At 37.0% G+C, this 26,269-nt stretch overlaps 2 protein-coding genes, 2 long non-coding RNA genes and 1 pseudogene across 6 annotated transcripts; 3 read left to right on the top strand and 2 right to left on the bottom strand.

Annotated features, from left to right (window-relative positions):
• Positions 1-12,643: 12,643 nt before the first annotated feature.
• LOC108175087 (uncharacterized) lies at positions 12,644-13,678 on the top strand. Its single transcript, XR_001791903.3, has 3 exons — positions 12,644-13,070; positions 13,149-13,275; positions 13,356-13,678. It is a non-coding gene; the product is annotated as an uncharacterized lncRNA (long non-coding RNA).
• Positions 13,679-13,755: 77 nt separating this feature from the next.
• LOC139188269 (uncharacterized) lies at positions 13,756-16,106 on the top strand. 2 transcript variants are annotated; one of them, XR_011571611.1, is made up of 5 exons: positions 13,756-14,894; positions 15,022-15,267; positions 15,353-15,368; positions 15,689-15,771; positions 15,860-16,106. It is a non-coding gene; the product is annotated as an uncharacterized lncRNA (long non-coding RNA). The 2 variants fall into 2 exon arrangements; XR_011571612.1 differs by lacking the exons at positions 15,689-15,771; positions 15,860-16,106 and adding an exon at positions 15,508-15,667.
• Positions 16,107-18,978: 2,872 nt separating this feature from the next.
• On the bottom strand, positions 18,979-21,842 carry LOC139188267 (uncharacterized). Its single transcript, XM_070805533.1, has 2 exons — positions 19,883-21,842; positions 18,979-19,616 (listed from the first exon to the last, which is right to left on the bottom strand). The coding sequence occupies exons 1-2, from the start codon at positions 20,931-20,933 to the stop codon at positions 19,576-19,578; spliced, it is 1,092 nt and encodes a 363-aa protein (XP_070661634.1). The 5' UTR covers positions 20,934-21,842; the 3' UTR covers positions 18,979-19,575.
• Positions 21,463-24,589, top strand: LOC103453695 (putative pentatricopeptide repeat-containing protein At5g37570; annotated as a pseudogene).
• On the bottom strand, positions 22,207-25,907 carry LOC103453694 (developmentally-regulated G-protein 2-like). 2 transcript variants are annotated; one of them, XM_070805534.1, is made up of 4 exons: positions 25,767-25,907; positions 25,488-25,658; positions 24,892-25,005; positions 22,207-24,777 (listed from the first exon to the last, which is right to left on the bottom strand). In XM_070805534.1, exons 1-4 carry the CDS (start codon positions 25,767-25,769, stop codon positions 24,541-24,543), a joined length of 525 nt encoding a protein of 174 aa, XP_070661635.1. In that variant the 5' UTR covers positions 25,770-25,907; the 3' UTR covers positions 22,207-24,540. The 2 variants fall into 2 exon arrangements, with proteins under 2 accessions (XP_070661635.1, XP_017192217.3); XM_017336728.3 differs by having other exon boundaries at positions 25,743-25,901.
• Between the last annotated feature and the right edge of the window lie 362 nt (positions 25,908-26,269).

Here is a 26,269-nt window from a genome sequence, read left to right as displayed (position 1 = left end):
AATTAAGCTTCACATTTGCATACTGTAAAAATTACAATGAATCATCAAATTTACATATATTTAGATGCAAACACAAGAAGAAAATAAAAAACTTGACATCTCAGTTACAATCATACAACTAGCACAAAGCAAAACAATGAAAGTAGATGTAAATGCAATCTTAAAAAAAAATTTGATTGAAACTAATATAAAGCCTGCTGAATCAAAACAGAATAATCTTGAACAAAATGGTATCACAATTTCCATGATAATTTTTATATTTCTAGTTGTGCTAAATACTTGTTGGGCTAGTTTCATTAAAACATAATTTTTCTTATAGTTTTTTTTGTCTATTTTATTAGACTATGCAGTAAAATGCATATAAATATTGCCACAAAATTTTCCTGAGCTATAGCTCACCGTAGCCTTTGGTGTGGCTATGCCATTGGATTTCGCAAAAAATATATGAAAACAAAGGCAAGAGTTCAAACCAACATGGCTTTTGTGATTTTGAAGAAAATCACGTAGCATAATCAATTTATGCATGTACATATCAAATAATTACTAATATTATAACATATGAACTGATTGTGTTGCATACATGACCGTGTTACCACTGAGTAATTAATCATATTTACAAACTTTTAAGATGAATAACCTCACACAATATAGATTGAGGTTATAAAAAAAGAAACTATCCTTCTCATACAAGAAGTAATTATATATAGCCATTAGGGTTAATGAGTTTACTATTTACAAGATTTCATATGTTCGTATTTTAGATTAACACATGATGTATTATTTTGGTTTTAGAGAATACAATGCATTGAAATTGAAAAGCTTTATTTTAGTTTCGATAGATGAGGTTTTGTTCAATGGTGGGTCATATGATCACATCAAAATAATGACGCAGTACAATATATAACCAAACTTTTTTTTCTCTTTTGCTTTCAGCATTTTCAGAGCATGCTATAGAAGCTTAATTTGATTTTAGTTTAGTGAGGTGAGGAAAAGGAAAATGATGTTTTTATGTTAATTTGGTAAGAAGAAAAGAGTGAGGAATTTGCGGTTTCACCAAAAGATCAATTGATAATATGGAGAGCAGCCCCATTATTTATAAGCATATGCAAGGTCCTTCATTTCACCGATGTGATACTAATACTCTCAACATGCCTCTTCACCTATGACAAATCTTCAAGTCTAGCATGTGAACAACATAAATTGAGTGATGTAGAGCACGTGTAGCCGTTAGGTTTCACAAATGAGACAACTTGCTCTAATACCATGAAGAATTTGAGGTTCCACCATAAAACTAATTGGTAATATATGAGAAGTACTCTAATTACTTATAAACACATGCAAGGTCTTTCCTTTTATTGATGTGTGATTAATAATCTCAACACAAGGCACGCATATCGCTTTACTTTATTTCATTTTTGTGTTAGTTTTATATATACAATAGTTGGCATATTGTCTCTCCATGATTGGCGCTTAGAAGCGCGGCAAGTGCTTCAGATCAAAATGCAAATTGTCAAAAGACACACAAGCCTTAACAGTTGTGTTTCGAACCAGTTACTTCACTTGAACACAAGGTGGTTTGAGGAAAAAGTTTGGAGAGGGACACATCTTTAGAGGTTGCCACAACTTTGTTTGAATTGAATGTCCAAACACATGGGAAATTTTTTGGAAGATGTGAGAATTTGGTTGCTAAGAGTTTTTGGGTAGGAATTAACAATTAAGTTAACTTATAGTTTTATTTTATGCATATATTCTAAGAGACTTGCAAGGACCACAAAATCATAACAGTGTGATATGCTAAATAAATTATCATGGCATCATTCTTAACTAAATTGTTTAAGTTTAAAGCTAGCTTGGACTGTAGGAAAAGAAAAGGCTAATCTCTGGTCAAAAGTGGTATAGGATGAAATGGCTATAAATAGATTGGAAAATTGGCTAGGTGTGGGAATATAATTTTTTATTATTTATAATTGATAATATAAATTGTGTTAGTGCTTGTTGATACAAGTGTATGGAATATAAATTTAAAATTATTTTATATTTGCTTATAGTTTAGTTGGTTAAGAATATCGAAATTTGCATTGTTTGCGATGTCAAATTTATCAATGATTACGTGTACAACAAACACTTCTAATTAAGATTTGAAATATTAAATATCCATTATGTTATATTGTAATTAATTAATTATGTAAATGGGTAATATAATTAAGCTAGTAAGCACGATATCACTAAGATTAAAGAAATATATTCTGTCATGAAATATAACTAATTTTAGTTTTTTTTTTTTTAATGGGGCCGGATCTGTGACACCACTTTTTGCACAATTTTTGACACAATTTTTGACACATGTTTTTATGGGGCTTACTCTGTAATGTATTTCAACAATTCAAATTGTCTATATTTTAGATCTTCCCTCAAATATCATGTCTATAAAAAATCACCAAGAAACCATATGACTATTGGATTAAGTGATCATAGTTTCTTTGTAGAATTGTATTCATCAATTTCACTACAAATGAATGTCTTAATAGTTTTAGATTTGTCTAATTTTTTATAAGGATAATCTATGAATGATACCTTAAAAGATAGACAGATTGGACCGTTAAAATACATTATGTGAACCCTACAAAAACGTGTCTTAAAAATTATGTAAACAAATTAGTACCACAAATTTGCCCCCCTTTTTTAACACATACAATATTTGTTTACACTAAAGAGGATATAGTTTATTTCTCTTATTTGGAATATGGAGATCAAGATGATAGTTAATTTTTTGGCTGCATGTATCTGTGGGAATAAGTGCTTTATTTTGTATGTAATAAAATACCATTTGGTAATTTTGCATCTATGGTTTGGTGAAGTGGGAGAAGTTGCTTTCAGAAGTGGGAAAGGTAGTCCATTGAAAATAAATGAGTGGGAAGCTGGGAAATGTAAAAGGAAAAGATAGTTGGCATCCCCTTAGAATGATAGTGGGCTATGAAAACCACCTACCCAATCCATGCGTTGACCAATTTGTTGGATATTAAGCTATTAACCCTAATCATGTTTGTCAATCGCATAGCCCCCTTAATTAGTGGTATATAAGGAATATTTAAGGGTTAGCAGAAATTCTTCTTCAAAAAATTTCATGGCCGATTCACAACATTAAAATTGGTTAATTATAAATCACTAAGTGAAAATCATCACTATAGAAAATTAACTAAAACTAAGGTCACTTGGTTAATCAATTGTAGCAAATAGAATCAGCGTTACAAAACTACAATTGAGATTGGGGAGAGTATAACTTGAAATAAAGAAAGATCTAACTGCTTGGACCACAACAACACTAATATAAAATCATAGGTGACGTTAATTATAGCAAATAGATAGATTGTTCATTTAGTCAATCAACTGTAGTATTACCATCTATCTATTTACTACAGTTGATTGATTCACATGACAATATTTAATTGATTTATAATATGACCGCTTTCGACCATAAGCCTGAAATTTTGTGAATCAATTATAAAGAGATTTGGGTAGGAATATTCCTACTCATTGATCCTTTAGTAGCTAAGTATTGTTCCATATATAAACCATGTTTTTTGGTTGCAAATTATTTTCAAGCATACACTGTCAATAAGCAAGCCATAATATTTTTTACAGATTGCTAGTTATTAAAAAAGTTATGATATGTGGATGCAAATTTCCACCAAGATAGATTGACATTGTTAGGCAATTGACGAACACTCAATAAAAAAGGGGAGGGTGCCCACCAAAAGGCCTTCGATGCCTAAGTCATAAATAGTTTAAGAGAAACTAAACAAAGAGAATTCTGAGTAGTAAGTGGCGATTATCATTTCCCAATTTATCTTGATTATTTATAAGAGAGACTCCTTGTACGCAACCTGGAAGTAAGATTGCAAATCATGCTAGGGGTGGGTTCGGTTTTTGACCAAAACCAGAAACCGAACAGAAATTACTGTTCGGTTCGGTTCAGTTTGGTTTTTCTCGGTTTGGTTTCGGCCCGGTTCGATTTTTCTCTTTTTTTTTTTTTGGAATTTTGATTTTTCTTTCAATTGAGCCTTACTGCAGAGAGCAGTGCAACAATGGTCCAAACAATCACAGAGAACAAACATTCAAACCAAAACTCTAAAACTGTATAAGTAGAATAGAAAATTAAATGTAAGAGTATGGGTTTGCCGCTGGGCATAAACACCTTGTTCCTCACCTACTATTTGCACCAACTTTTAGTTCAATTTTAACCCCAAATTTCAATCCAATTAACTAAATTACAGAGGATTCTATGGTAACCTGGAATGACTTTGGCAACCACAGAGAGCAAACATTCAAACCAAACCTCTAAAACTGTAAAAGTAGAACATAAAATTTAAAGTGAGAGTATGGGTTCACCTTTGGGCATAAACACCTTGTTCCTCACCTGTTATTTGCACCTATTTTTAGTTCAATTTTAACCCCAAATTTCAATCTAATTAACCAAATTACAGAGGATTCTATGGTAACCTGGAATGACTTGGGCCCACTTGTCCTTGAACCAAAAGTTGGACGACCTGAGTGCCTTCCAGCACGACTCGAGAAGCTTCTCAGAGACGTCGGAGCCGAAGGCGTCAAGCTCAGAGGGGGCGGTGCTGTCGAGGAAATGGAGGCAGGCAAAGATGACGATGCTGAAGAGGGTGGAGTGGGAGTGGGCGAATTTGGGGGAGAGGTGGAGTTTGTGGGTTGTTGTGTGAATTGGGAAGTGGGAAAAAGGGCGAGACGAAGAGAGGAGGATTAGGGACCTATGTTTTGGTTACACTTCGGGGTAAAAACGGTGCCGTTTTAGAATTAGGATTATTAATTAATAAATTAACTTCGGTTCGGTTTTCGAACCCCATAAATCAAAACCGAACCAACTAGATTTGGTTTGGTTTGGTTCGGTTCAACAGATTAGGTTCGGTTCTTTTGCCTCGGTTCGGTTTTCGGTCCAGTTTTTTTCGATTTTCAGTTTTTCCAACCCACCCCTAGATCATGCTAGACAGACCTCTGTGTTCTGCTAGTGATATACAAACTACACTAGACTAGTGGGGCATTCTTTGATGGTAGGTTTGATCATTGGCAGACGAGTTTGTAGGAGCTGGAGGACACCAAAGGGAGGTTTAAAAGAGTCGACACCTGCCTTCTTGGGTTGGGAAGGCACTATGGAAGGAATGGGAATATGAATATCATGGGCCCGAAGGACAACTTAATATGTATATGAGCCCGAAGACCTATAGGAGAGTCAAATGCTTAGCTCATTATTGTATGGTATGTGGTATGCTCACGACATTAAGGGTAAATCCGTCATATTGAGTTAATAGTCCACATGTCGTTCTTCTATTAATTGTGATTAAATTAGGTCTGCACATAATAACTTTCAACAGAGAAAAAAAAAGTTGGAAAAGAGAGTATATGCTGCTTAAGAAAAGAAAGAATGAGTAAATAATAAGAGGAAATTAGCCAATGGAAAATTACTGATGGGATATATGTAGTGTACTACAATTTAATATCATATGATATGAAATATCCCAATATGACGAGTGATGTGATTATTCTTGCGAGTTCTTACTGTGTCATTCTTGCACGCTCTTAAATCTACCACAAAAATTACTTAAAGCTATATAGTTAAGCATACTGAACATCCCACTGTCTTTCTTTTCATTCAAAACCTTTTATAACGTTGAAAATCGTTCCCAGTACACGGAATTAATTCTTACCATCATTTTTACGTATTGAAAAGAAACAATTATTAGTTGAACTATTTCCATGATCGGGAGTTCAGATCTTATTTGCTGAGTTAGGGTTAATAGTATATATTCTTAACGTTGTTCTGGACGTAAGCAAAACATCAACAGATGCATGCAAGATAAGAAGAAGACTTACCCAAACTATAATCTAATTAAGAACTCAGGTCTAGCTAAGAAAATCGATCTCATTGATTAATGGTCACCTGCAACCACCCAATTAATGGGTCTCAATCGATTAATCCATTAGTGGAATCTTAATTGTCGTTTTAGCAGCGTCCATAAGGCAACATATACCGACCGTCTAATAAAAACGACGAGTTGTTGCCATCATTATTCATGCAAGCACTAGGGTTACGCATTTGTGGGCAAGCTTTTGCATGGACATGTCACTTACCAACCATGCACAAGTCACTGGCACAATTAATTCAAATGAATCAATAAGCAAAATTTTGATCGATCGATTTATGTGGCTCTTACCAATTGGGTTAGGATCCAAGCATACACGACAAATGACTGGATCTCTAAGCTTTGCCATATCCATATACAACGGTACATGATGAGGTCACAGAAATTAGACAACTCTATGATCTAGGCAACACTGTGTCCCCAAGTGATATTAAGGATGTATTATTTTTCCAATGGTTCTCAATAATTTGGGATATGGACTCTTTGATTGGTGTGCTGTGATTGCTGGAGGTCTGTATTTATGTTCTTTTCTGCATGCATGAGTTTTTAACAGTGTTAGTTGGTTTCTGTCGATTGCATTTCTTAGCCGTTGATTGATTGGTTAATGCACAATGTGGTGAGGAAAGAAAAAGGCTTACGAACTTGTAAAGTGGGAAGGCTGTACCCAAGATGAGAACAGAAAGATCTGCAGGCAGAAGTGCTTGCAAATCGAAAGCACTTTGTCTTCGCTGCATAAATTTTTTTTAGGATAAGAAGCAGTTCGGTTTCTATATTTTAAAAATTATAAAAAGTAAAAAAAAAAAAAAAAACAATCTCTAAAGTTACCAATTATTTTTAGGAACTAACAACAGTGAAAAAAGAGAGAATCGAACTCAACTGAAGATCTTGATTGCATGGGTGAATGTTCTTTAACCAATGTGCTACAATCCGCTTGCTAAAGTTACAAATTGTTAGGACTAGTTATCCCTCCACTCATCAAAATGTCAAAATTAACTGCCATATTTTATATGAGGGTTTGGTGGACCTATGTTTTGCTTAAGAAAATAAGCTAAGTGTTATGTCAAAAACACAAAAGTAAACTTGATTATAACTAATCTTTAACTTGATTCTTACACTCCTTACCTAAAAAGAGAATTGATTAAATCAAATCAAATCAAATCCCCCTTTTATTAAAAAGAAAAAAACCCTTCTATTTTGCTCACCTTTGCCCTAATACACTCATAAAATCAAATTTGAAAATTCCTCTTTTGAGCGGTGCTTTCCACACACTCATTTTACTTTTCAGCTGTCGGATTGAATAAAAAGATCAAAGAATAGAAATTAAAAAAGTGTATACAAATAAAATTTAATGTATGAATAGAATGCATAAGAAAAAGACATTTTTTATCTTGCAAGTTACAACAAAACAAAAACAAAAAAATATCAAAGAAGCAAAAGTCCAAAAAATAAAAGGAATGAGGGCCCGGTAGGGTAAAATATGAGCCCACCAAAAGCACTGGAATCCAAGCGTGCTACAGAATAATTGGATTTCGGATTTGGAAATTGGAAGGCTGGCCAAGGCAAACAAGTCCAGTGACTTTAAGAAAAGGCGTTTTCACCGCACGTGGTGGGCTGGGCCAGCATGTTCCAGTCCTGTCGCGCATTCACACGTGTGCAATCTCCTCCCTTATCGCAGATCCCGACGAGATCCGCTGCCATTTACCTTTGCCCCCCCCTATTGCATGCCAATCAAATCACCACCACTCATGACACGACACGTGTACTGATTTCCCATGCATTTGCCTTTGTTAGCTTTGATGAAGAAAAGTACAAAAAAGACCTTGAGAATTGTATGTGGGACTTTCTTTGAGATGGGTAGTTTTGGGATAAGGGAATTTGGAGGAAGAGGGAAAAAGAGAGAAGGAGGAGACAAGGCAGCTTTAGTAAAAGAAAAGAAAGTGGTGGTTTTAATGGTGTATGTGTGTGGCAGTAATAAAGTGAAAGTGAAGAGAATGTTGGTGATCCCAAGAAGATTGCTTACAGTGATATGGAAACATACTCAGAGAGGTTGCAGCCTTCTTTTTGCCCTTTATTTTGAGAAGGGAGAGAAGATTTGATTTTAATTTTTTTTTAAGTTTTGTTTATGAGCGCCTAAATAATCGTAGATATCAATATATGAAATTTATTATGAAGTTCATATTAATTAACGGTTGTTAATGACTTAAACACTGCCATTATATTAGATTTGTGTCTATTATAACATATCAATGAGAGTTTGCAATGTGTATCTATCATAAAAACCCTTTTAATTCTTCAAGTTCCCTTGAACTCAACATGTGATAGATAACACTAATAGGAGAAAGAGTTTTCTACACCAGTTGCGTGAAAGATGTGTCTCACATTTTTGGTCATGTGCTGCTCACACGTGAGACACTTGTTCCAAGCAATGACCGTATGAAAACTCATATCTTATAATGTAACTGAAAAGAATGAATGAAAGTTCTATGTAACCATAATTTTTTTTGACTCTGACGTAGTGATTCTTTTTAGGGCCGGTCTTTTTAAATCCTTGTGCTCTTAAGTCTTGCCTAGCGCTTTGAAGAATAGTATACAACCAAATCCTGCAGTAAAGAACTCTCTCAATCCATCTCTTCCTCCTATTTCAGAACAGAAAAATCCACATATTTTCATGCAAAGAAACATGCACTAACTGCAGTGGTCATGCTAGTCCTATAAAATCAGGTAACCATGACAAAAAATGTAGTGAAAACAAAGTGGCTTTGCTGAATTACTAACCACATACAGCAAACAATTGAATTGAAAACGATTGCCAAGGACACATACTACTTATAACTTGTGCTATAATTTTCAGCAAAGAGTGGTGGTGTGGAAATTGAATCAGATAAAGAAAAGATGGTGAGTTCATATATATAATGGTGAAAGCAACAAGCCTTGAGAGAGAGAAAGAGAGAGAGAGAGAGAGAGAGAGAGAGAGAGGGTTTGGTTGGAGACTGAGAAAAAGCCATCAAGAGAAACCAAGGCCACCAGCTCCAAGTGAGGGATGTTGACATGAGAGAGATGAGAAACCCTAACCCTAGTGCCAGTGGGGAATATGAAGTTTATTGGGATTTCCTCCAAAGTGAAATTATATCGTGTGTGGTGGCTAGTGAAGCAAAAGACAGCAGTGCAATTCCCACTATACACATCTTTTTAGCATTGTGCTAAATTTGGCCTTACAGTCTCAGTCTATCACAATTTCTTGGTCTGCCTTCAAGAATCATGTGTAGATACACATAGAAATGTCATCATCAATTCACACATTACTCTATAAAGCTGTATAGGCACTTTGAATTTTCCAAGTAACAAAAATAAGATTAATTTCGTGCCCATCAACCTTTTTCCTTGATGTGAATTATTCAGTTCTTAATCGCAATATGTTATGTCAAGTACCTGTGATGTGTATTGGCAAACTTGAAAGAAAAAAAAAATTGTTTGGCTAACCTGCAAACCAGACATAATACAATTAAAACGACGTCTTACAAATAAGAAGTCACGAATCGAAAATTCATGGTCAATAATTCTCTGTGCACTTCAATGATGAAATGACTCCTCACCTGCAACACATGCAGGTATTGGTTAACCAACACTGTAGATCTTATATTTTTATTTTGGTAAATAAATTAACGCCTAAACTATAGTTGACAGCACCATTTCTTGGTGTGCCTGCAAATTCACATTCTAATTTGGAATGTGTCTTATCAATTCTCACTTTACTGCATGTACAGAGCAGTGCCAACTCTAAACCCTTTAACCTATTTTTACTTTTATTTGAATTCTTAATCATAATATTTTGAATAATTGCAGAATATCAATGTCTTGCACTAAGGAACTTGCGTATAATTTTCTATCTTAATTAAGAATTTTTCTTGATAATGAAATTCATAGTAAATAAACGATATTGGACCCAGTTCAAGCAACACTATCATCTACATAAATTATGACATATTTAGATTCGTACAGCGAGATTAGCAGTCTGAGAAGTTGCAGTCTAACTCGAATCACACACAGTGTTGCCAGTGGCCTTTTATCACAATGGTGGAAAAGTGTTGAGTCTTGCATGACGGTGTGGGTTTGAATTCCTTCGGTAGCTAATCTAACATCTAATTTAACAAAATTTATCGTTTAACAAAAAAAATCACACATAGTGTTCTGCAAAGTCATTCAAATAGTATAAACCTACAGATAAAGCCGTTGCGTGTTAGCGCTTTACTAATTAATAACATAGAAAAGGCTTTTCTTGCTTCTGGTGTTGACTGCACCAAATATTGAAGTGACGGCTGATCATTTTGCAAAATGAAAGCAATTGATGTGTTCAAATATCAACAAAGAAGTCATTGATTTTGATTGAAACTAGAACGATGTCTAGCTGAACATATAAATGTAGTTATGTTTGTGTGCCTACTGATGGAATTTACCCGCCCCGAAATTACACTAATTAACAGTAGTAGTAGTAGTAGACGACGAACAGTACGTAGTGGTCTCAAAATCAAGTCCCTGTTACATGCATGTGTGGGATTTAGGCATCTGTCTTTGTTACTACCGGACTATAACTATCCAGATTGCCATACCAAATTTACTGTAGTTAGTCAGACAGAAATCAGAATGAAAATGAAGTGGGAATTATTACTCATTCAAAGTCTTGACCTGACCACCCTCACTTTCCAAATGCTTATTGTCTATTGTTTCTTCCATGCATGCATTATGCTGCGGCCACAGTATTATGTGACGTACAATCCCGATTTAATAAAAAAGGGAGCGGTTCTCCTTGCATAGAGGTGGTAAATTTATTAATTGGATTGTTAATGGGTACCCATTAAGATTCACTTAATTTTATTTCATCTTACACCAGCGGCGGAGCCACATAGAGACTAGGGTAGGGCTAGGCCCATCCTGGAATTGCTCTATATATGTATATTGTGAGCTTTTCCTACCATAATGATTGTGCGGCCTATTGGTTGTTAAGTTTGACAACATCAGAGGGGTGATGGGTTCGAAACTTGCAGTAGCCAACAACATCTTCGCGTTTTTTATAATCCAACCTCCCGTTTATTTTTATAAAACCTAACCTTATAACTAGGCTTTCAAAGACCCAACCTTACCACAATTTTTTTTTAAATTTTTTTATTTATAAACCTAACCTTATAACCAGGCTTTTGTTTAACCATATAAAATTCAATCCACTCTTCTGGTTAGTTCATATAAAACGAGGTCTATACAATTTAGAAGAAGATCAAATCATATTGAAAGGAAATCTCATAGAAATAGCTTTGATTCTTGACCTTAAATTTTTGTTTGAGCCTTAGTCCTTCTTAACCAAAACTCGTAAAGAAGTTATGTTCTTATGATATAATCTACTAAATACCAAATTTTTCATACAAATTTAAGCTCCATCACATTTGTTTGATTAAAAGGTTCCATGGCAAAAAAAAAATAAAAAGCTTTAGTTTTTCTCCAACTAATTATGTTGCGATAAGGCCCTTCCCGGGGCCGATTACTAGCTTCGCCACTGCCTTACACCATCATTACTACCAATCTCACCTCCATATTATGATGGTATCAAATTAAACGAGTATTAGTGAGTACCCATTAACAACTCAATGGGTTGATTTGCCACATCTATCCTTGCACGTCTTGTTTACTTTTAGCCTATGAATTGAATCAATATTCTTAAGTGAAAAAAATTGATAAAAATGTGCACAAGGAAAACAATGAGTGTGCATATATCATTGCTCAAATAACAATGGGCTATTAGTTAGTTCTCCTTACACATAATTTGTGATGGGCCTGTTATCTTAGGCCTCTGCCCTATTAATTGGGCTAACATATTCTTTATAGTCATTAATGATGACGTGGGCCAATTACTTTCTTGACAAATGGAGGTTCAAACTTAGAATCTTTACATAATTGCTATATTATATACTACCACAAAAAAATTTCATTTCAGTTGGTTATGCAATTAAACTTAGTAACTTCATGCCCTCAATTATTTAGAATCAACGGACTCTAGATTTCAACTCAATCAAATAATTTATCATCTCCGATGTAAAATTTCATTCATATAAAAATGAACAAAATAATTTTCTCATTCGTGTCGAGAAAAATTCTCAAGATTGTTTGAGTCTACTAAAATCGACATATGCATATACTCATTTAGTTATAGATGCAATGAACTATAAACTCTCACTTGAATATCTTTATTGATGGGAATTAAGAATTAATAGGTTGAGATCCATTTCTTGTTATACAATGAGAGTTAAAAGAACTACATAATGATCTCTTGTATTAAAAGTCATCACTGTAACAACTCATCCTTAACTTTACGATTTTATTAATTTTAAATGAGTGAATTGATGAAAATGCCCCTAGAGGCGAGGATGTTGACTTTCTTTAACCAGCATATTGTGAGATGTATGAAACATTCTTTTAGCATATCCTCGTAATACTTGTCACTACGAACTCGTTAAACGAAATCGAATTCGGAGTTACGACGAAAATTTTACGAAACTACGAATGTGAAGGGCGATTTGATAATTTCACACTTATGGGAGATTTTCATTCTATTTTGTCTTTTATAGGATTGGAGTGTCAACAGAGTGGGACCTACAACCCATTATTTTTCCTCACTCCCGTGTTCCTTTCTAAATGCTCTTGGCCTCTCATTGGTTGCCACCTCACTTCTCTCCCTCATCCCTCACCATTCTTTCTTCCCCTCATTATCATCTTCTTCTTTAAAGAATAGAGGCCAAAAGGTCAGGAACCAACCACACCACCACCATATCGTTGCCACTCCGGCGAGGCGGCCACTGTCACAGCCATACTCGAGGACACTCTAATTTCCTCTCTCTTCTTTATTTTCTCCCTTATCTTTCTCTCTCTAACACTCTCTCCCTCTCTGAAAACCGCATAACACCACCACCCGATTACTCCTGCGAGCTAGACCATCAGAACACCATCGCGCCTTGTCATTCCTTATCTCTATTAAGTTCAAACCATGAACATCAAACCCAAACATGCAACTGCATTGCACAATGGTCATTGCCACTGTTCATCATCTTCTCTGACGTGTTCTCGTCAATCCCGACCAAGGTAAGTGTTAGGACCTCTCTCTTCCTTACCTTTTTCATTGTCAGTGAACAATCTCAAGGTTTGGACGCATTTTAATAGGGTTCAGAAGCTGTTGGGACGAATGGAGGACTTCCCCAGAATTCTGGGAAACTCAAGATTCGTGGCCATCTGGCCTCTTTTAGGCCCATTTTTTAGCTAACGCTGAAGTTGACTCGACCCCTAACAGGTATGAACTGATTCCTCACATTTCTAGCTTTACTCTGGTTTTTGAATCACTGAAAATGACTAAGATTTGTGCTTGTTAAGAGCTTTGGAAGTTGGACCAAAAACCTGCAAACCTGCAAGAACTTGCGAGGAATGCGGGTACAGTCGTACTCGCAAGCGCGTGGGCGCGTGTGGACACGTTAAGGTGGTCAGCGTGTGTTGCACATGGCTATCGGTGCAGCCACATTGTGGCGGTGCATGGAGGAACCTAAGGTCCCTCGTTAGGTTTCTCGACGTGCCGAATCCGAATCTGCCGTCCATTTTCCAAAATTCGACCGTTTTAAAATAGTTCATTTATTAGACGTACTTTGTATGAAAAAGACGTTTCTATGTTAGTACATTATATATTTACGTTAACGGTTTTGTTTCTAAGGCGAAACGCATTGCAAGGATCTTCGAAACCCGTGAGGCGGGTTCGACCTGACGATATGATCTGTGAGTGGGTCTTTTCTTTTATATAGTATACATATAATTGTTAGTTTCCATTTATACATTTCATAAAGAGTTTTCTACAATACGCCTAGATTAGCGTGACGTTTATAAGATTTAGTGCATTAATAAAAATTATGAATTATGCTATGTCCTAGGGGATGCATAGGTATGCATATTATTATTGATGCCTTAATTATACTTATAGCCATGAATAGTATTACAATGACGTGAATTATTGATTTACTATTGTATGATTCTATTTACGTTATCTGCTCATCGTTGATGCACTGGTGTTCGTACTCGCCCAGGCCATGGCCAGTCTTTCATGTGTATGTTCACATCTTCTTCTGGTTCTTTCTCTCCCTCACTCATCTCTTTTCCTGTTTCTCTTTCTCTCTTTCTCCCGTGAAAACACAACACAACTACCTCTCAAACTTTGGCAAGTTGAGCACCAAAGCACCATTACATTCATTTCCCCACTACTACAAACTTATATGTGAGCTTCATTTCGTTGAAACGAACCCATTGATGAAAAACAAAGTTGTGATGTGTGAGTATGATGCATACGGAGAAGACAATTGAGGCTGATAGTTGTTTGGGGAAGGTGTAGTAAGTTTTGATGGTGGAGGGAAATCTTGGAAACCCTGGTTCAGACAGTTACGACATCTAGCAGTAGAATGGCCATGGGTATTGCAGAATGTACAGAAGGGTCTGGTGTTAGTGGTGTTATGACGGAAGAAGTTGCGGGAATTGTTGAAAAAGTTGGCACGATGGAAGTGATTTTGGTTAAAGGTGGAGTTTTTGTTGGGCCTGGAGTGGGAAAAACGGGATTGAGAGTTATTATTGAAAGGCTTGGAAGGTGGAGAGGTGTGAAAAGCTTGAAAATAGGGTTCTTAGAGATGAGCAGTACGACTCTCGATAGCTAGCTCTTCACTGAGCAAGAGGCCTTACAGGATCTGAACAAACTCTAATCGAATAACATTAGACACGAAATTAGGAGCGTAAAATTGGATAGAACTCTTGAAAAGAAGGTGTTGGTGTTGCTTCATTTGCAGATACATTTATTCGACATTGACGTTCCAGGAGAGATATCATTTAAGGAATCTGACTTCTTTTCGACAGGAGATCAAACTACCATAGTGGACACAGGTATGCATCCGAAATTGTCCTAAACTTTCCTCAAGGAAATGTGTGATGTCAAATTTTTTATTTCAAGATTTTATCCGGATTGTCTATGAGTTAAAGCCGTTGTTGAGCAATTGTAGAACATTTGCAGAAGTTGGTCGTATCGGAGTGGGAATCTGTCATGATTTACGGTTTCCTGAACTTGCTGCATTGTACAAAAAAAAAAAGGTACAGGATTTTGAAAATGCTGCCTTAGTTTTTAATATCTCATCTGTAGATTAAGAATAACAATATTGATCGTTACTTTATAAACGCAAGGCGTTCATATCATATGCAATCCCGGGGCATTCAACATGAGCACAGGTGAATTGTTGTGGGAGCTCGTACAGAGAGCAAGGTAAGAGTATATACCTTATTTTCTACTTGCTCACAATTTTCCTCCTAAACTTCCTATGTACTAACAGACACTTCCCTCTTTTCAGGGCAGTTGATAACCGGGTACGTATAAAGATTGACTTGTCCTGTTGCTTTCGAATTTGTATCTGTACATTTTTCTACTGTTCTACAGCCTAAAAACAATTCTAACATGACCTTTCCCCTCCCCCTGCCCTCTTTGGCTTCGGAATCACGGTGTTAGTTATTCGTAGCTACTTGTTCACCTTTTTGAGACTCCACTGGTTCTTACACAATATGGGGACACTCCACGCTAGTTGAACCGGCACTATATAGTGTATAACACAAACGATTGATGAGCATGAATGAACAAAAACACAAACGATTGTTTTCATCATTTGTGTGTTTTGTGCTGTAATTGGCAGTCGGGCAAGATAATTACAACCGCAGGGCATGAGGAAACTACTGTAATCGCCAAGATCGATTACTCTAAAATTCAGCTCCAAAGGTAGGTAGAGTTTTTGCAGTTAAATCTGCGGTATGTTATGTTCATCTTTTTCTGATAGATATGTTGACGTTGTGTGTAAATAATGCAGAAAGAGCCTCCAACTTGATGAACAAAAGCGGGAAGACATCTACAAGTTGATCGATGTGCATGAACTAAGTCCTTGAAGCCTTGAAGGATATAAACACTTGGTAACATGTGGTTATGTTTTGTGTAGTAAATCATTGGAAGATATTACACGACCACCAATTTGTTACACATTTTCAGTTGGACCTTCTCGTTCTACTTTCTTAGTTCTCTTTCTCATCCAGCAATGTTACATGATGATTGAAACTGTATACTATCTAGTTCACCATTTAAATATCAACTATGCAATAATCAACTAAATTAGAAATCGTTTAGCCGTTCGATTAACGTTGTAAAATTTCAGCATTTAATAAATAATATGGTTCGTATATTTATTGGATATCCCTTAAATAAATAAAACGATGTCAGAATTGTTAACGTATACAGAAATCCTGATCTGCAATGAATACTCAAACAAGAAAAGAAAAAGAAAGAAGAGTTCTAGAGCAAGAATGAATGTATTAGAGAAAGAAACTTTTGTATTGATCTGAATTGTGGATTACAGTAGTGCCATATCCTCTTATATAGGTTGCACGATTTACATCAGTAACTTCAGTAACTATATCAGTTAGTTATAACTCCTCTAACCAACATAACAACCAATAGTCTATTAGTTAAGCTGATGTGGCATTGCCAGCTATTACTACTGTTACTACTGTCAACATCCCCCCTCAATCTAAGCTTGGGGTGCCAAGCTTCAGATTGTAGCAATGTCGGATAAATGCAGGACTGTGAAGACCCTTTGTTAGAACATCGGCAGTTTGCTCATCAGTAGGAACATATGCCACGGCAAGATCGCCTTTTTGTACCCTCTCTCTTACAAAATGATAATCGGTATCCAAATGTTTGATTCTTGAGTGGAACACTGGATTCGAACTTAATGCAATAGCTGACATGTTATCACAATTAATAACAGGTGGTTGAAGTAAAACACACTTCAAATCCCTCAAAATGTGTCGAACCCAAGCTAGATCAGCAGCTGTATGAGCAAGGGCTTTGTATTCAGCTTCTGTAGAGCTTCTGGAAACTGAAGTTTGTTTCTTTGATTGCCACGAAATAGGGTTATCTCCAAGAAAAACAACATATCCAGTTACTGATCTTCTGGTATTAAGATCCGCAGCCCAATCAGAATCAGAGAAAGCCGTGAGATGCATTTGTGACTGTGAAGAATAGACCATGCCATGTTGCATTGTACCATGAAGGTATCGAAGAATCCGTTTTACAGCACCAAAATGAACTTCAGTTGGTGAATGCATGTGTTGACAAACTGTATTCACAGCAAACGCAATATCCGGTCTAGTAAACGTAAGATACTGCAAGGAACCAACAATGCTTCTGTATGAACTAGGATCTGAAAGGAACTCTCCTTCTGTCATCATCATTTGATTATGGGGTTTACATGGTGTATTAGCAGGCTTGCAAGAATCCATACCTGCCTTATGAAGTAAATCCTTTATGTATTTCGACTGATTTACAAAAATATCTCCATTTGGTTTATATAGAATCTGTAAACCAAGGAAATATGTCAGCTTCCCCAAATCCTTTAAGTCAAACACAGAGGAGAGTTCTTGAACTACGAGTTGTACTTTAGTCACACATGATCCAGTCAATATTATATCATCAACATAGAGCAATAATATGATGATATCCTTGTTATCAGTTTTAATGAACAAACTGGTATCAGATACTGATGCAGTAAACCCCATTGTCACCAAGTAGCTTGTAAATTTTGAATTCCAAGCCCTTGGGGCTTGTTTGAGTCCATATAGTGACTTGAGGAGTTTGCATACATAATCGGGATGACTTGAATCAACAAACCCTTGTGGCTGTTTCATATAAACTTCTTCTTGTAACTCACCATGCAGAAATGCATTCTTGACATCAAGTTGTTTCAATTCCCATTTATTCATAGCGGCCAAAGCAAGAATGAGTCTTACTGTTGTATGTCGTACAACTGGACTAAAAGTATCTGAATAATCTACACCATGCTCTTGAAAAAACCCTTGAGCAACTAGTCTTGCTTTATACCTTGATATAGTACCATCAGGATTTCTTTTCACCTTATACACCCATTTGCTTCCTATTATTGATCTGTGATTTGGTGCAGGTACTAAATTCCAAGTACCTTGAATTCGAAGTGAATCATACTCCTCTTGCATTGCATGTTGCCAATGGGAAAGAGATGCTGCTTGTCGAAAGCATGTAGGTTCTAATGAATCTGCAATCTCTGAAGTAAAGGAGAAACCTCCCACAAAAGGATCATCATTTGTTATCTGCAAAGTGTTTAACTCTGGAAATGTTGCAGTTAAGGCTGCATAATTTTTTCTTAGGATAGCACCAGACTTCAACCTTGTCACCATTGAATGTTCATTACCATTCTGTGCTTGAATATCATGTGAGACAATTGCTTGAGAAATTGGTAACCTTGAATCTGTTGGACTTGAGACATGATGTTGAGAAGATGTAACCTGATTATCAGAAGGTGGACTAATTGCAGACTCTGAAGATGGAGACACTACCATATCAGAGTTTCCTGAAGCTACCGGATCTGAGTCTTGAAAATGTGAAATGACTTCTATAGCTTGTGCAGATCCTCTATCTTGATGCACTGAAAATGAAGTAACTGTATCCCTTGGTAATTGAATCGCAATAGGCCTTGAATTCTGGAAAGAAGAAGAACTAGACTGTGATATCTTTGACACTTGTATATTCTGATAAGGAAATATCTCTTCATCATGTACAACATGTCTAGAAAGAATTAATTTCCCTGAACCAATGTTATAACATACTACTCCCTTATATCCCATCATATATCCCAGAAATACACATTGAGTTGTTCGTGGTTCAAGTTTATTTGCATTATAAGGCCTCATGAATGGATACACTGCAGACCCAAAAATCTTCAGAGTTTGAACATCAGGTTCTTGTCCAATTAACACCTGATATGGTGATTTCATATGCAATATTCTACATGGCATTCTGTTTATTAGAAATGCAGCATGTGAACAGGCATGAAACCAAAATTGAGCTGGTACCTTTGCTTCTGTCATGAGTGTCACTGCAGTCTCAACCACATGTCTGTGTTTCCTCTCAGCAAGTCCATTTTGCTGAGGGGTATAAGGACACGAAATCATGTGTTTTATACCCTTTTTATCCAAAAAATCAACAAACATTCTACTTGTATACTCTCCTCCTCCATCAGATTGTAAACACTTAAGTGAAGCACTGAATTGAGTTTGTATAAAGGCACAGAACTTAACAAATACAGAAAACACTTTAGACTTGTTATTCATCGGAAAAATCCACAAAAATCGTGAATATTCATCTACAAAGCTCACATAATATCTATAACCCTGTACAGACACCTTTGGAGATGGCCCCCATACATCAGTGTGAACTTTCTCAAACAAATATGTAGCAGTATTGTGTCTTACTAGAAATGACTGTCTTCTCATTTTACCACTCATACAAGAAGAACATATAGACTCACAACTATCTACTTTGACACTATTATTAAACTTCTTCAGCATTACAGCAAGCACCTCCTCTGACGGATGTCCTAACTGCTTATGCCACCTTGATACTTGAATCTTCTTTCCAACAAAACCAGCACAGTGCTCCAACTTTGCAGCAAAAGACTTCGCAAAGACATTGACTGGAATTGAAAACAGCTCCCCATCATCACTTGTCCCTGTGTACAGTATCTTCCTTGTTGTCTTGTCCTGTATAAAGAAGACAACATCATCACATATAAACCAACATCCATTATCTCTGCATAACTTCTTAACAGAAAGTACATTCACAGTGATTTTAGGTACACAGAGCACATTTCTTAACATCAAAGATTGATTAGACAGAGGAATGTTTGTGGAACCAATATGTGTTACTTTCAATCCTGTACCATTCCCAATTGTAATAGTTCCATCACCAGTATAAGGAATAACATGATTAAGATGATGTAAATTTGCAGTCATGTGATGAGTGGCACCTGAATCCAATATCCAGTTTTCTTCAGCAGTAAAACCAACACCAGATCCTTCAGTTTGAGTGACATTTGCTTGAGCTGTCATAGCTGCAATCGATGGTGGTGGTGGAGGATTTCCCTGATATGCAAAGTTGTTCCTGTGAAAGCATTCAAGAGCTATGTGCCCCCGCTTTCCACATATCTGACAGATTACAGAACCAGAAGACTGTGAACCTCCACTCTCAGCTCTATAGTAGCAGTTTGGTGCAGTGTGTCCCCTTCTCGAACATATCTGACATTCAGGTGATACCGAGTACTTAGAATTGGTATCCCCACTCCAATTGGACTTAGAATTGCCATGGCCAGCAGATGAATTAGTTGAGATGAACCCATTACTTGCAGATTCATATCCTGCAACACTCTTACCATTTCCAGAGTAGCCATTATTCCCAGAGTAACCATTATTCCCATTTCTGTTCTGAAACCCTGATGCAAACCTGGAATTGTTATTCCCACCTCCAAACTTTCTATTATTAAAATTTCCTCTCTGTGAAGACTGAAAACCTCTACTACCATTACCATTTCCAATTCCTGAAAAGCCATTTCCTCCCTGAAAATTACTACCAAACTGATCATTAAAACCATTTCCTCTCTGAAAGTTGTTACCGAATGTAGCATTGCTGAGACTACCTTGAGACCTCTGAGAATTAGAGCTCTCACCATGTTCATACCCTTGAAAGCCTTGTAATCCTGCACCTTTAACAACCATAGCAGACATAGAACTAGATAAAGTATGCATTCTAGATTCAATACTGCCTTCAGCTACAAGCAATTGTGCTCGAAAATCTTTGATAGACATAGGAGAATCCCTTGCCAATATGACTGTCTTAATCATCTCAAAGTCAGCAGGCAAACCAGAAAGAACAGCAATAATGAAATCATTATCAGTAACCTTTTCTCCTGCAGATACTAATTGATCCCTTATCCCTTTTAGTCTCATTAAGAATTTATCAACCGAATCACCACCTTTCTGAGCAGTATGCAATTCAGTTTTAAGCTGATTCACACGAACCATTGAGACAGAGGCAAATCTTTCTTGCAAACATTTCCAAGCTTCATAAGATGTTTACACCCAATTACATGTTCCATAGCATCATCCGAAAGAGTTGCAATTAGCAAACTTAACAAAGCTAGATCCTTTTTCACCCAATCTTTATAAGCAGCATTAATTTCATTAGTGACCCCAGACGCTGTATCAATCACATACTTAGGCGGACATGGTGCTTCTCCAGTAAAGAAGTCAAACAAATCATACCCCCTCAACACAGATGAAAATTGATAACTCCATTTCACAAAATTATCATCTTGCAACTTTACTGTCAACATCCCTAACAGATTCTCAATTCTAACATTAGATTCAGCCATCTTTACACACGAAAGATTATCGCAAATACAACCCAAGATTTCAAACAAGAAGATATAGAACCACAGAGATAAAAAAAAATACACCTTTCTTCGGCAATCGGCCTTGAATGAAGAAAGAGAACAGAATTGCACAAGAACTACACTCCGGCAATCGGCCTTATGGAGTTTACACCGAGATAATGGCTTCGACCTTATATCTCAAATCAAATTTGCAGAAAGACGGCATCGGCCTTTGTTTCTTTCACACAAAAAAAAATCAACAAACCCATAAGAAAAGACCTTGAGACATTTTCACAAACAGATAGAGTGCAGAAAACATACTGTACTTCGCAAGAAAATCCAAGCCTCCAACAGAACGCACAACACTGACGAAACTACACGAAGTTACCAAGAATAATCTCCGGCAACTACTACCATGAGCGGAAGACGATAGCCACGAAGAACGTACACGGCGATGATACCATGTTAACGTATACAGAAATCCTGATCTGCAATGAATACTCAAACAAGAAAAGAAAAAGAAAGAAGAGTTCTAGAGCAAGAATGAATGTATTAGAGAAAGAAACTTTTGTATTGATTTGAATTGTGTATTACAGTAGTGCCATATCCTCTTATATAGGTTGCACGATTTACATCAGTAACTTCAGTAACTATATCAGTTAGTTATAACTCCTCTAACCAACATAACAACCAATAGTCTATTAGTTAAGCTGATGTGGCATTGCCAGCTGTTACTACTGTTACTACTGTCAACAAGAATTGATTATTTTTTAATGTTCTAAAAACAGATGGTGCAAATTATAACGGAGAGATTATAAAAAGAGAAAGAGAACCGAACAGGTAGGATAATGACAGAGGCACCAATTTGTTTACCACCGTTTTCATGTCAACTGATGACAAATGGATTGCGTTGGATTAAATACATAAACAAAGGGGTTTGGCAGATGACAATCGAATGCCACCAACAATGTTCAAATCAGCAGCATGACTTCGAAATTCATTCCCCCTCGAAATTCATTCCTTTATGTAAGCAATACCGTAAAGCAGCTAAAATAAAGCCACATTCTCTTACTCAAAGCCCCAACTGAACCCAACCGCCGTTACCATCTCTTGGCTCAGTTGCTCCAGCGGCTCCTGCAACTCCCTGGTGACAACCTCCGGTATGCCCACAACCTGTTCGACGAAATACCCAACTGCAGAATTCAGTTCCTCTGGACCTCCCTCATCCACTCCAATGTGCTTCACGATCGCTTTCGTCAATCCATCGCTCTATATGCTCAAATGCACCGGGTTGGCGTATCGCCATCTGGGTTCACCTTCTCTTCCATTCTCAATGCCTGTGGTCGTGTCCAGGCGGTTTTCGAAGGGAAACAAGTCCACGCGAGGCTTCTGCAGTATGGTTTCTTGGAAACGGGATAGTGGAAACTGCGCTTCTTCATATGTATGCAAAATGTGGGCTTGTAAGGGACGCGAGGGATGTTTTTGATTCGATGGAAGATAAGGATTTGGTTGCTTGGACGGCCATGATTTTTGGGTTTTCGAAGATGGGACTGATGGGCGAAGCGCGGTGGTTGTTTGATAACATGGGGCAGCGCAAAGCGGTTTCTTGGGCTACCATGGTTGCTGGGTACGCGAACAATGGTGATATGGAAAGGGCAAAGGAATTGTACGAACGAATGGTGGATAAAAATTCAGTGGCGTGGGTGGCTATGATAGCGGGATATGGGAAACGTGGTAATGTAGTGGAGGCCGAGATGGTTTGACGAGATACAGATGCCAGATGCGTCATGTTGGGCAGCAATGGTGGCTTGTTATGCTCAGAATGGTTATGCAGCAGAAGCCATTGGGATGTATAAGAAAATGAGGAAAGCAAAAGTGAGAGTCAGTGAGGTGGCAATGGTGCGAGCTATTTCAGCTTGTACACAACTTGGGGAAGTTGAAATCGCAGCCACATTGGCAAGGCATGTGGAGGAAGGGTTTTGTGGTAAGTTCTAATTTAATCAATTCTTTCAATCGTTTGGTGTCAAGGATTCAATTGGATTGGCTAACTCATTAGATTTAATGTATGTTGAATGAAGAAGTGTCAATTTCCAAGATTCAATGTATGTTGAATGAAGAAATGGGTGTCAATGTATTCATTTTAATCTCCAAAAAAAATGATAGGATGGGGAAGCAATAAGTTTCCTTCGTTGCTAAGACATGTTCAACCTTCAATTTAGACGAAATTCGGAAGTCTTCACTCAACATTCATTGAATCGAGTGAGTTATCCAATTCAATCTAAACACCGAACGTGGCCTACGACTTGCTATCTTTTGCATTGCTTACATTCTGTAGTGCTGATGCGTCCTCATTTACCAAACACTTTCAGAGAGGACAATCTTTGTATCCAATGCATTGATCCATATACATTCCAAATGTGGAAACATAGACCAGGCATGGAGAGAGTTCAACAGAATGAGCATGAGGGATGTCATATCCTATAGCGCGTTAATCACTGCCCTCGCTGACCATGGAAAGGCCAAGGATGCGTTGGATCTTTTCTCGAAGATGCAAAAGGAAGGAGTTAGACCGAACCAGGTAACATTCGTCGGTCTCCTCAATGCATGTAGCCATGCCGGACTGATTGAGAGAGGGTGCCAGTACTTTGAGCTCATGGCTCAGGTTTTCGGCACTGAGCCACTAAAGGAGCACTATGCTTGCATGGTTGATCTTCTTGGAAGGGCTAAATGCTTGAAAAGGCATACAATCTTATAATAGACAATGTTGGTGTCGCCAATGCAAAGATTTGGGGGTCCTTGTTAGGAGCTTGCAAGGTTCATGGCAATGCTGAGTTGAGCGAGATTGCAGCCAGGCAGCTCTTCGAAATAGAACCGCACGATGAAGGAAATTACGTGCTTTTGGCAAGTACTTACGCAGAAACAAATAAATGGGATGATGCTGAGAGAGTGAGAACGATGATGAATCAAGGAGGAATGGTAAAATCTCCTGGATGTAGCTGGAGAGGTTCTACTATCTAACTGGGTTATACCCTATCGCTCTCATTACGTGAATAATAGACTATAAACTTTCTCATCGAAAAAATACTCTTCTCTTTCTACAAATGTGTTCATCCGATTTAGGTAGATAGGCTCGGAATCTATGCTCGGCACGCGAGCAAGATAAAGCCGAAGAGCGTTTTCGAAGTGTATTAAGCACCATCTCCAGAAACAGAGATCATGGTGTAGTAAGACCCAACAAGCATCTGGAATCAGAATAATCATGGGACCCAAAAATTACGCAGAGAAAATTTCACTTGCAATGAACAACAGACAGACCGGTTTACCTTTTTCTTCACAATTTGGACCACATCTTCAACATTCAAAACATGACCGAGGCCACAATGCTGTGGGTAGTGCCTTGCACTTGTACCCCACACTAACACGTATTTGACTTCCTTCACCAAACTCCTGTGTATATGATTACAGAAGTCTCCAACAGTGCAGCCCCCTCTATCCTACACACACATGCAAAGAGGAATAAGAGAAAACAAAGCAAGCCAGAAAGCTCATATGATGGAGAGCTAATTGATCCTATAAAGACACACACAACAAAAATATTTGCAACTTACAGCAGAAAGAACTACTGGATCACCGAAATCAGGTTGCTGGCCCTGCGGCTTTGCATAAACTGTAACGAGTCCCATCTCTTCCCACATTTTTGCAAGTAGTCTGTCAAAGTTCAGCTTTTGAGCAAGATAAAAACACAAAGTTAATTTTCCTGAACCGTTTCATACGTGATACTATTCATTGCTATTTATTAAGGGCCGTTTGAAAACCATTTCATTTTTAGTTTTTGGTTTTCAGCTTTTTTTGTTTTTTTTTTAATTGAAAACTTACCAAACAAGATTTCAGTTTTCTGAACTGAAAACGGAATGATTATCATACGGCCTCTAAATAAATTGTAATGTAATTTTTACATGTGTTGAAAATTAGGGTCCAACAAAAACACAATTCTAATGGAAAGAACCACAGTAGGCAATGTCTTCGGTGCTCTGACCAAAAGCTTTTCAATTTTGCAACTGCAGTTCACCTCTCCCAGATCCTGCGTAAAGCGGGAGCCTTGTGCACTGGGTACGACCTTTTAGAGATTTCTCAAGGTTTCTTACTGGTAACACAGATGTACTCCGTATCTCATTTGAATAAAAACAGGAAGTGTAGAACTTGCCTTGAGATTGCAACTAATGACAACAGAATTCGGCTGACGGGCTAATTTGTCCACATCATCAATACCAATAACGTCTATCTTGTTGTACACATATACACACTTCATGTATTTCCGGTTTCCCTCAATTACATCAATAAGATCATCCACTGTCGCATCCTCACGAAACTGCAACTGCATTAAATTTATTATTCATGAGTATTCTTTTCCATGGGATGAGCACAGAAAAGAAAGTATCACCCAAATGAAAGATTGTACAGCGACTTGAAGAAAATCATGTACCATCAGTTGTGTATGCCCAATAAAAGAATCACCATTAGCTTTGATGAAGGACAATCTTGACTAATCCTAAGTACCTCAGCATTCTGAATTTTGTATCCGTGTAGAATTTGATAACAAAGCTTCTCATCCACATGAGTTAAAGTGCAAGTGCTGTTGAAAGAAATTCTGTTGGAATTTATTAGGTTTATTTAGGAAATTAATTAGAGATTTGATTTGATTTTGTAGTAGGGTATTTTTAGCATATACGCATTAGGGTTTCTTTGGTTTATTGCTCTATAAATAGAGCTTGTAATTTAGTTAGAGAAAAAAATTCATTCACAATGTAGTCTCTAGGGTTTTTGTAGCCGTCTCGGCATTCTCAATTTGTTCAATAAAATTCCTATTATTTTGTAATCTTGTTTGTTCCGCACTCTGATATTCAACTAATTCCTATAGTCTTTTTCGTTTTGAAGTATATCTGCCCATGGAACAAAATGTAAAATCCAGCTTAAGTCCACAGTTAA

The sequence above is a fragment of the Malus domestica genome, chromosome 09 (assembly GCF_042453785.1).
Source record: "Malus domestica chromosome 09, GDT2T_hap1".
Taxonomy (NCBI): Eukaryota; Viridiplantae; Streptophyta; class Magnoliopsida; order Rosales; family Rosaceae; genus Malus; species Malus domestica.
This window is presented reverse-complemented; position numbering and strand designations above follow the sequence as displayed.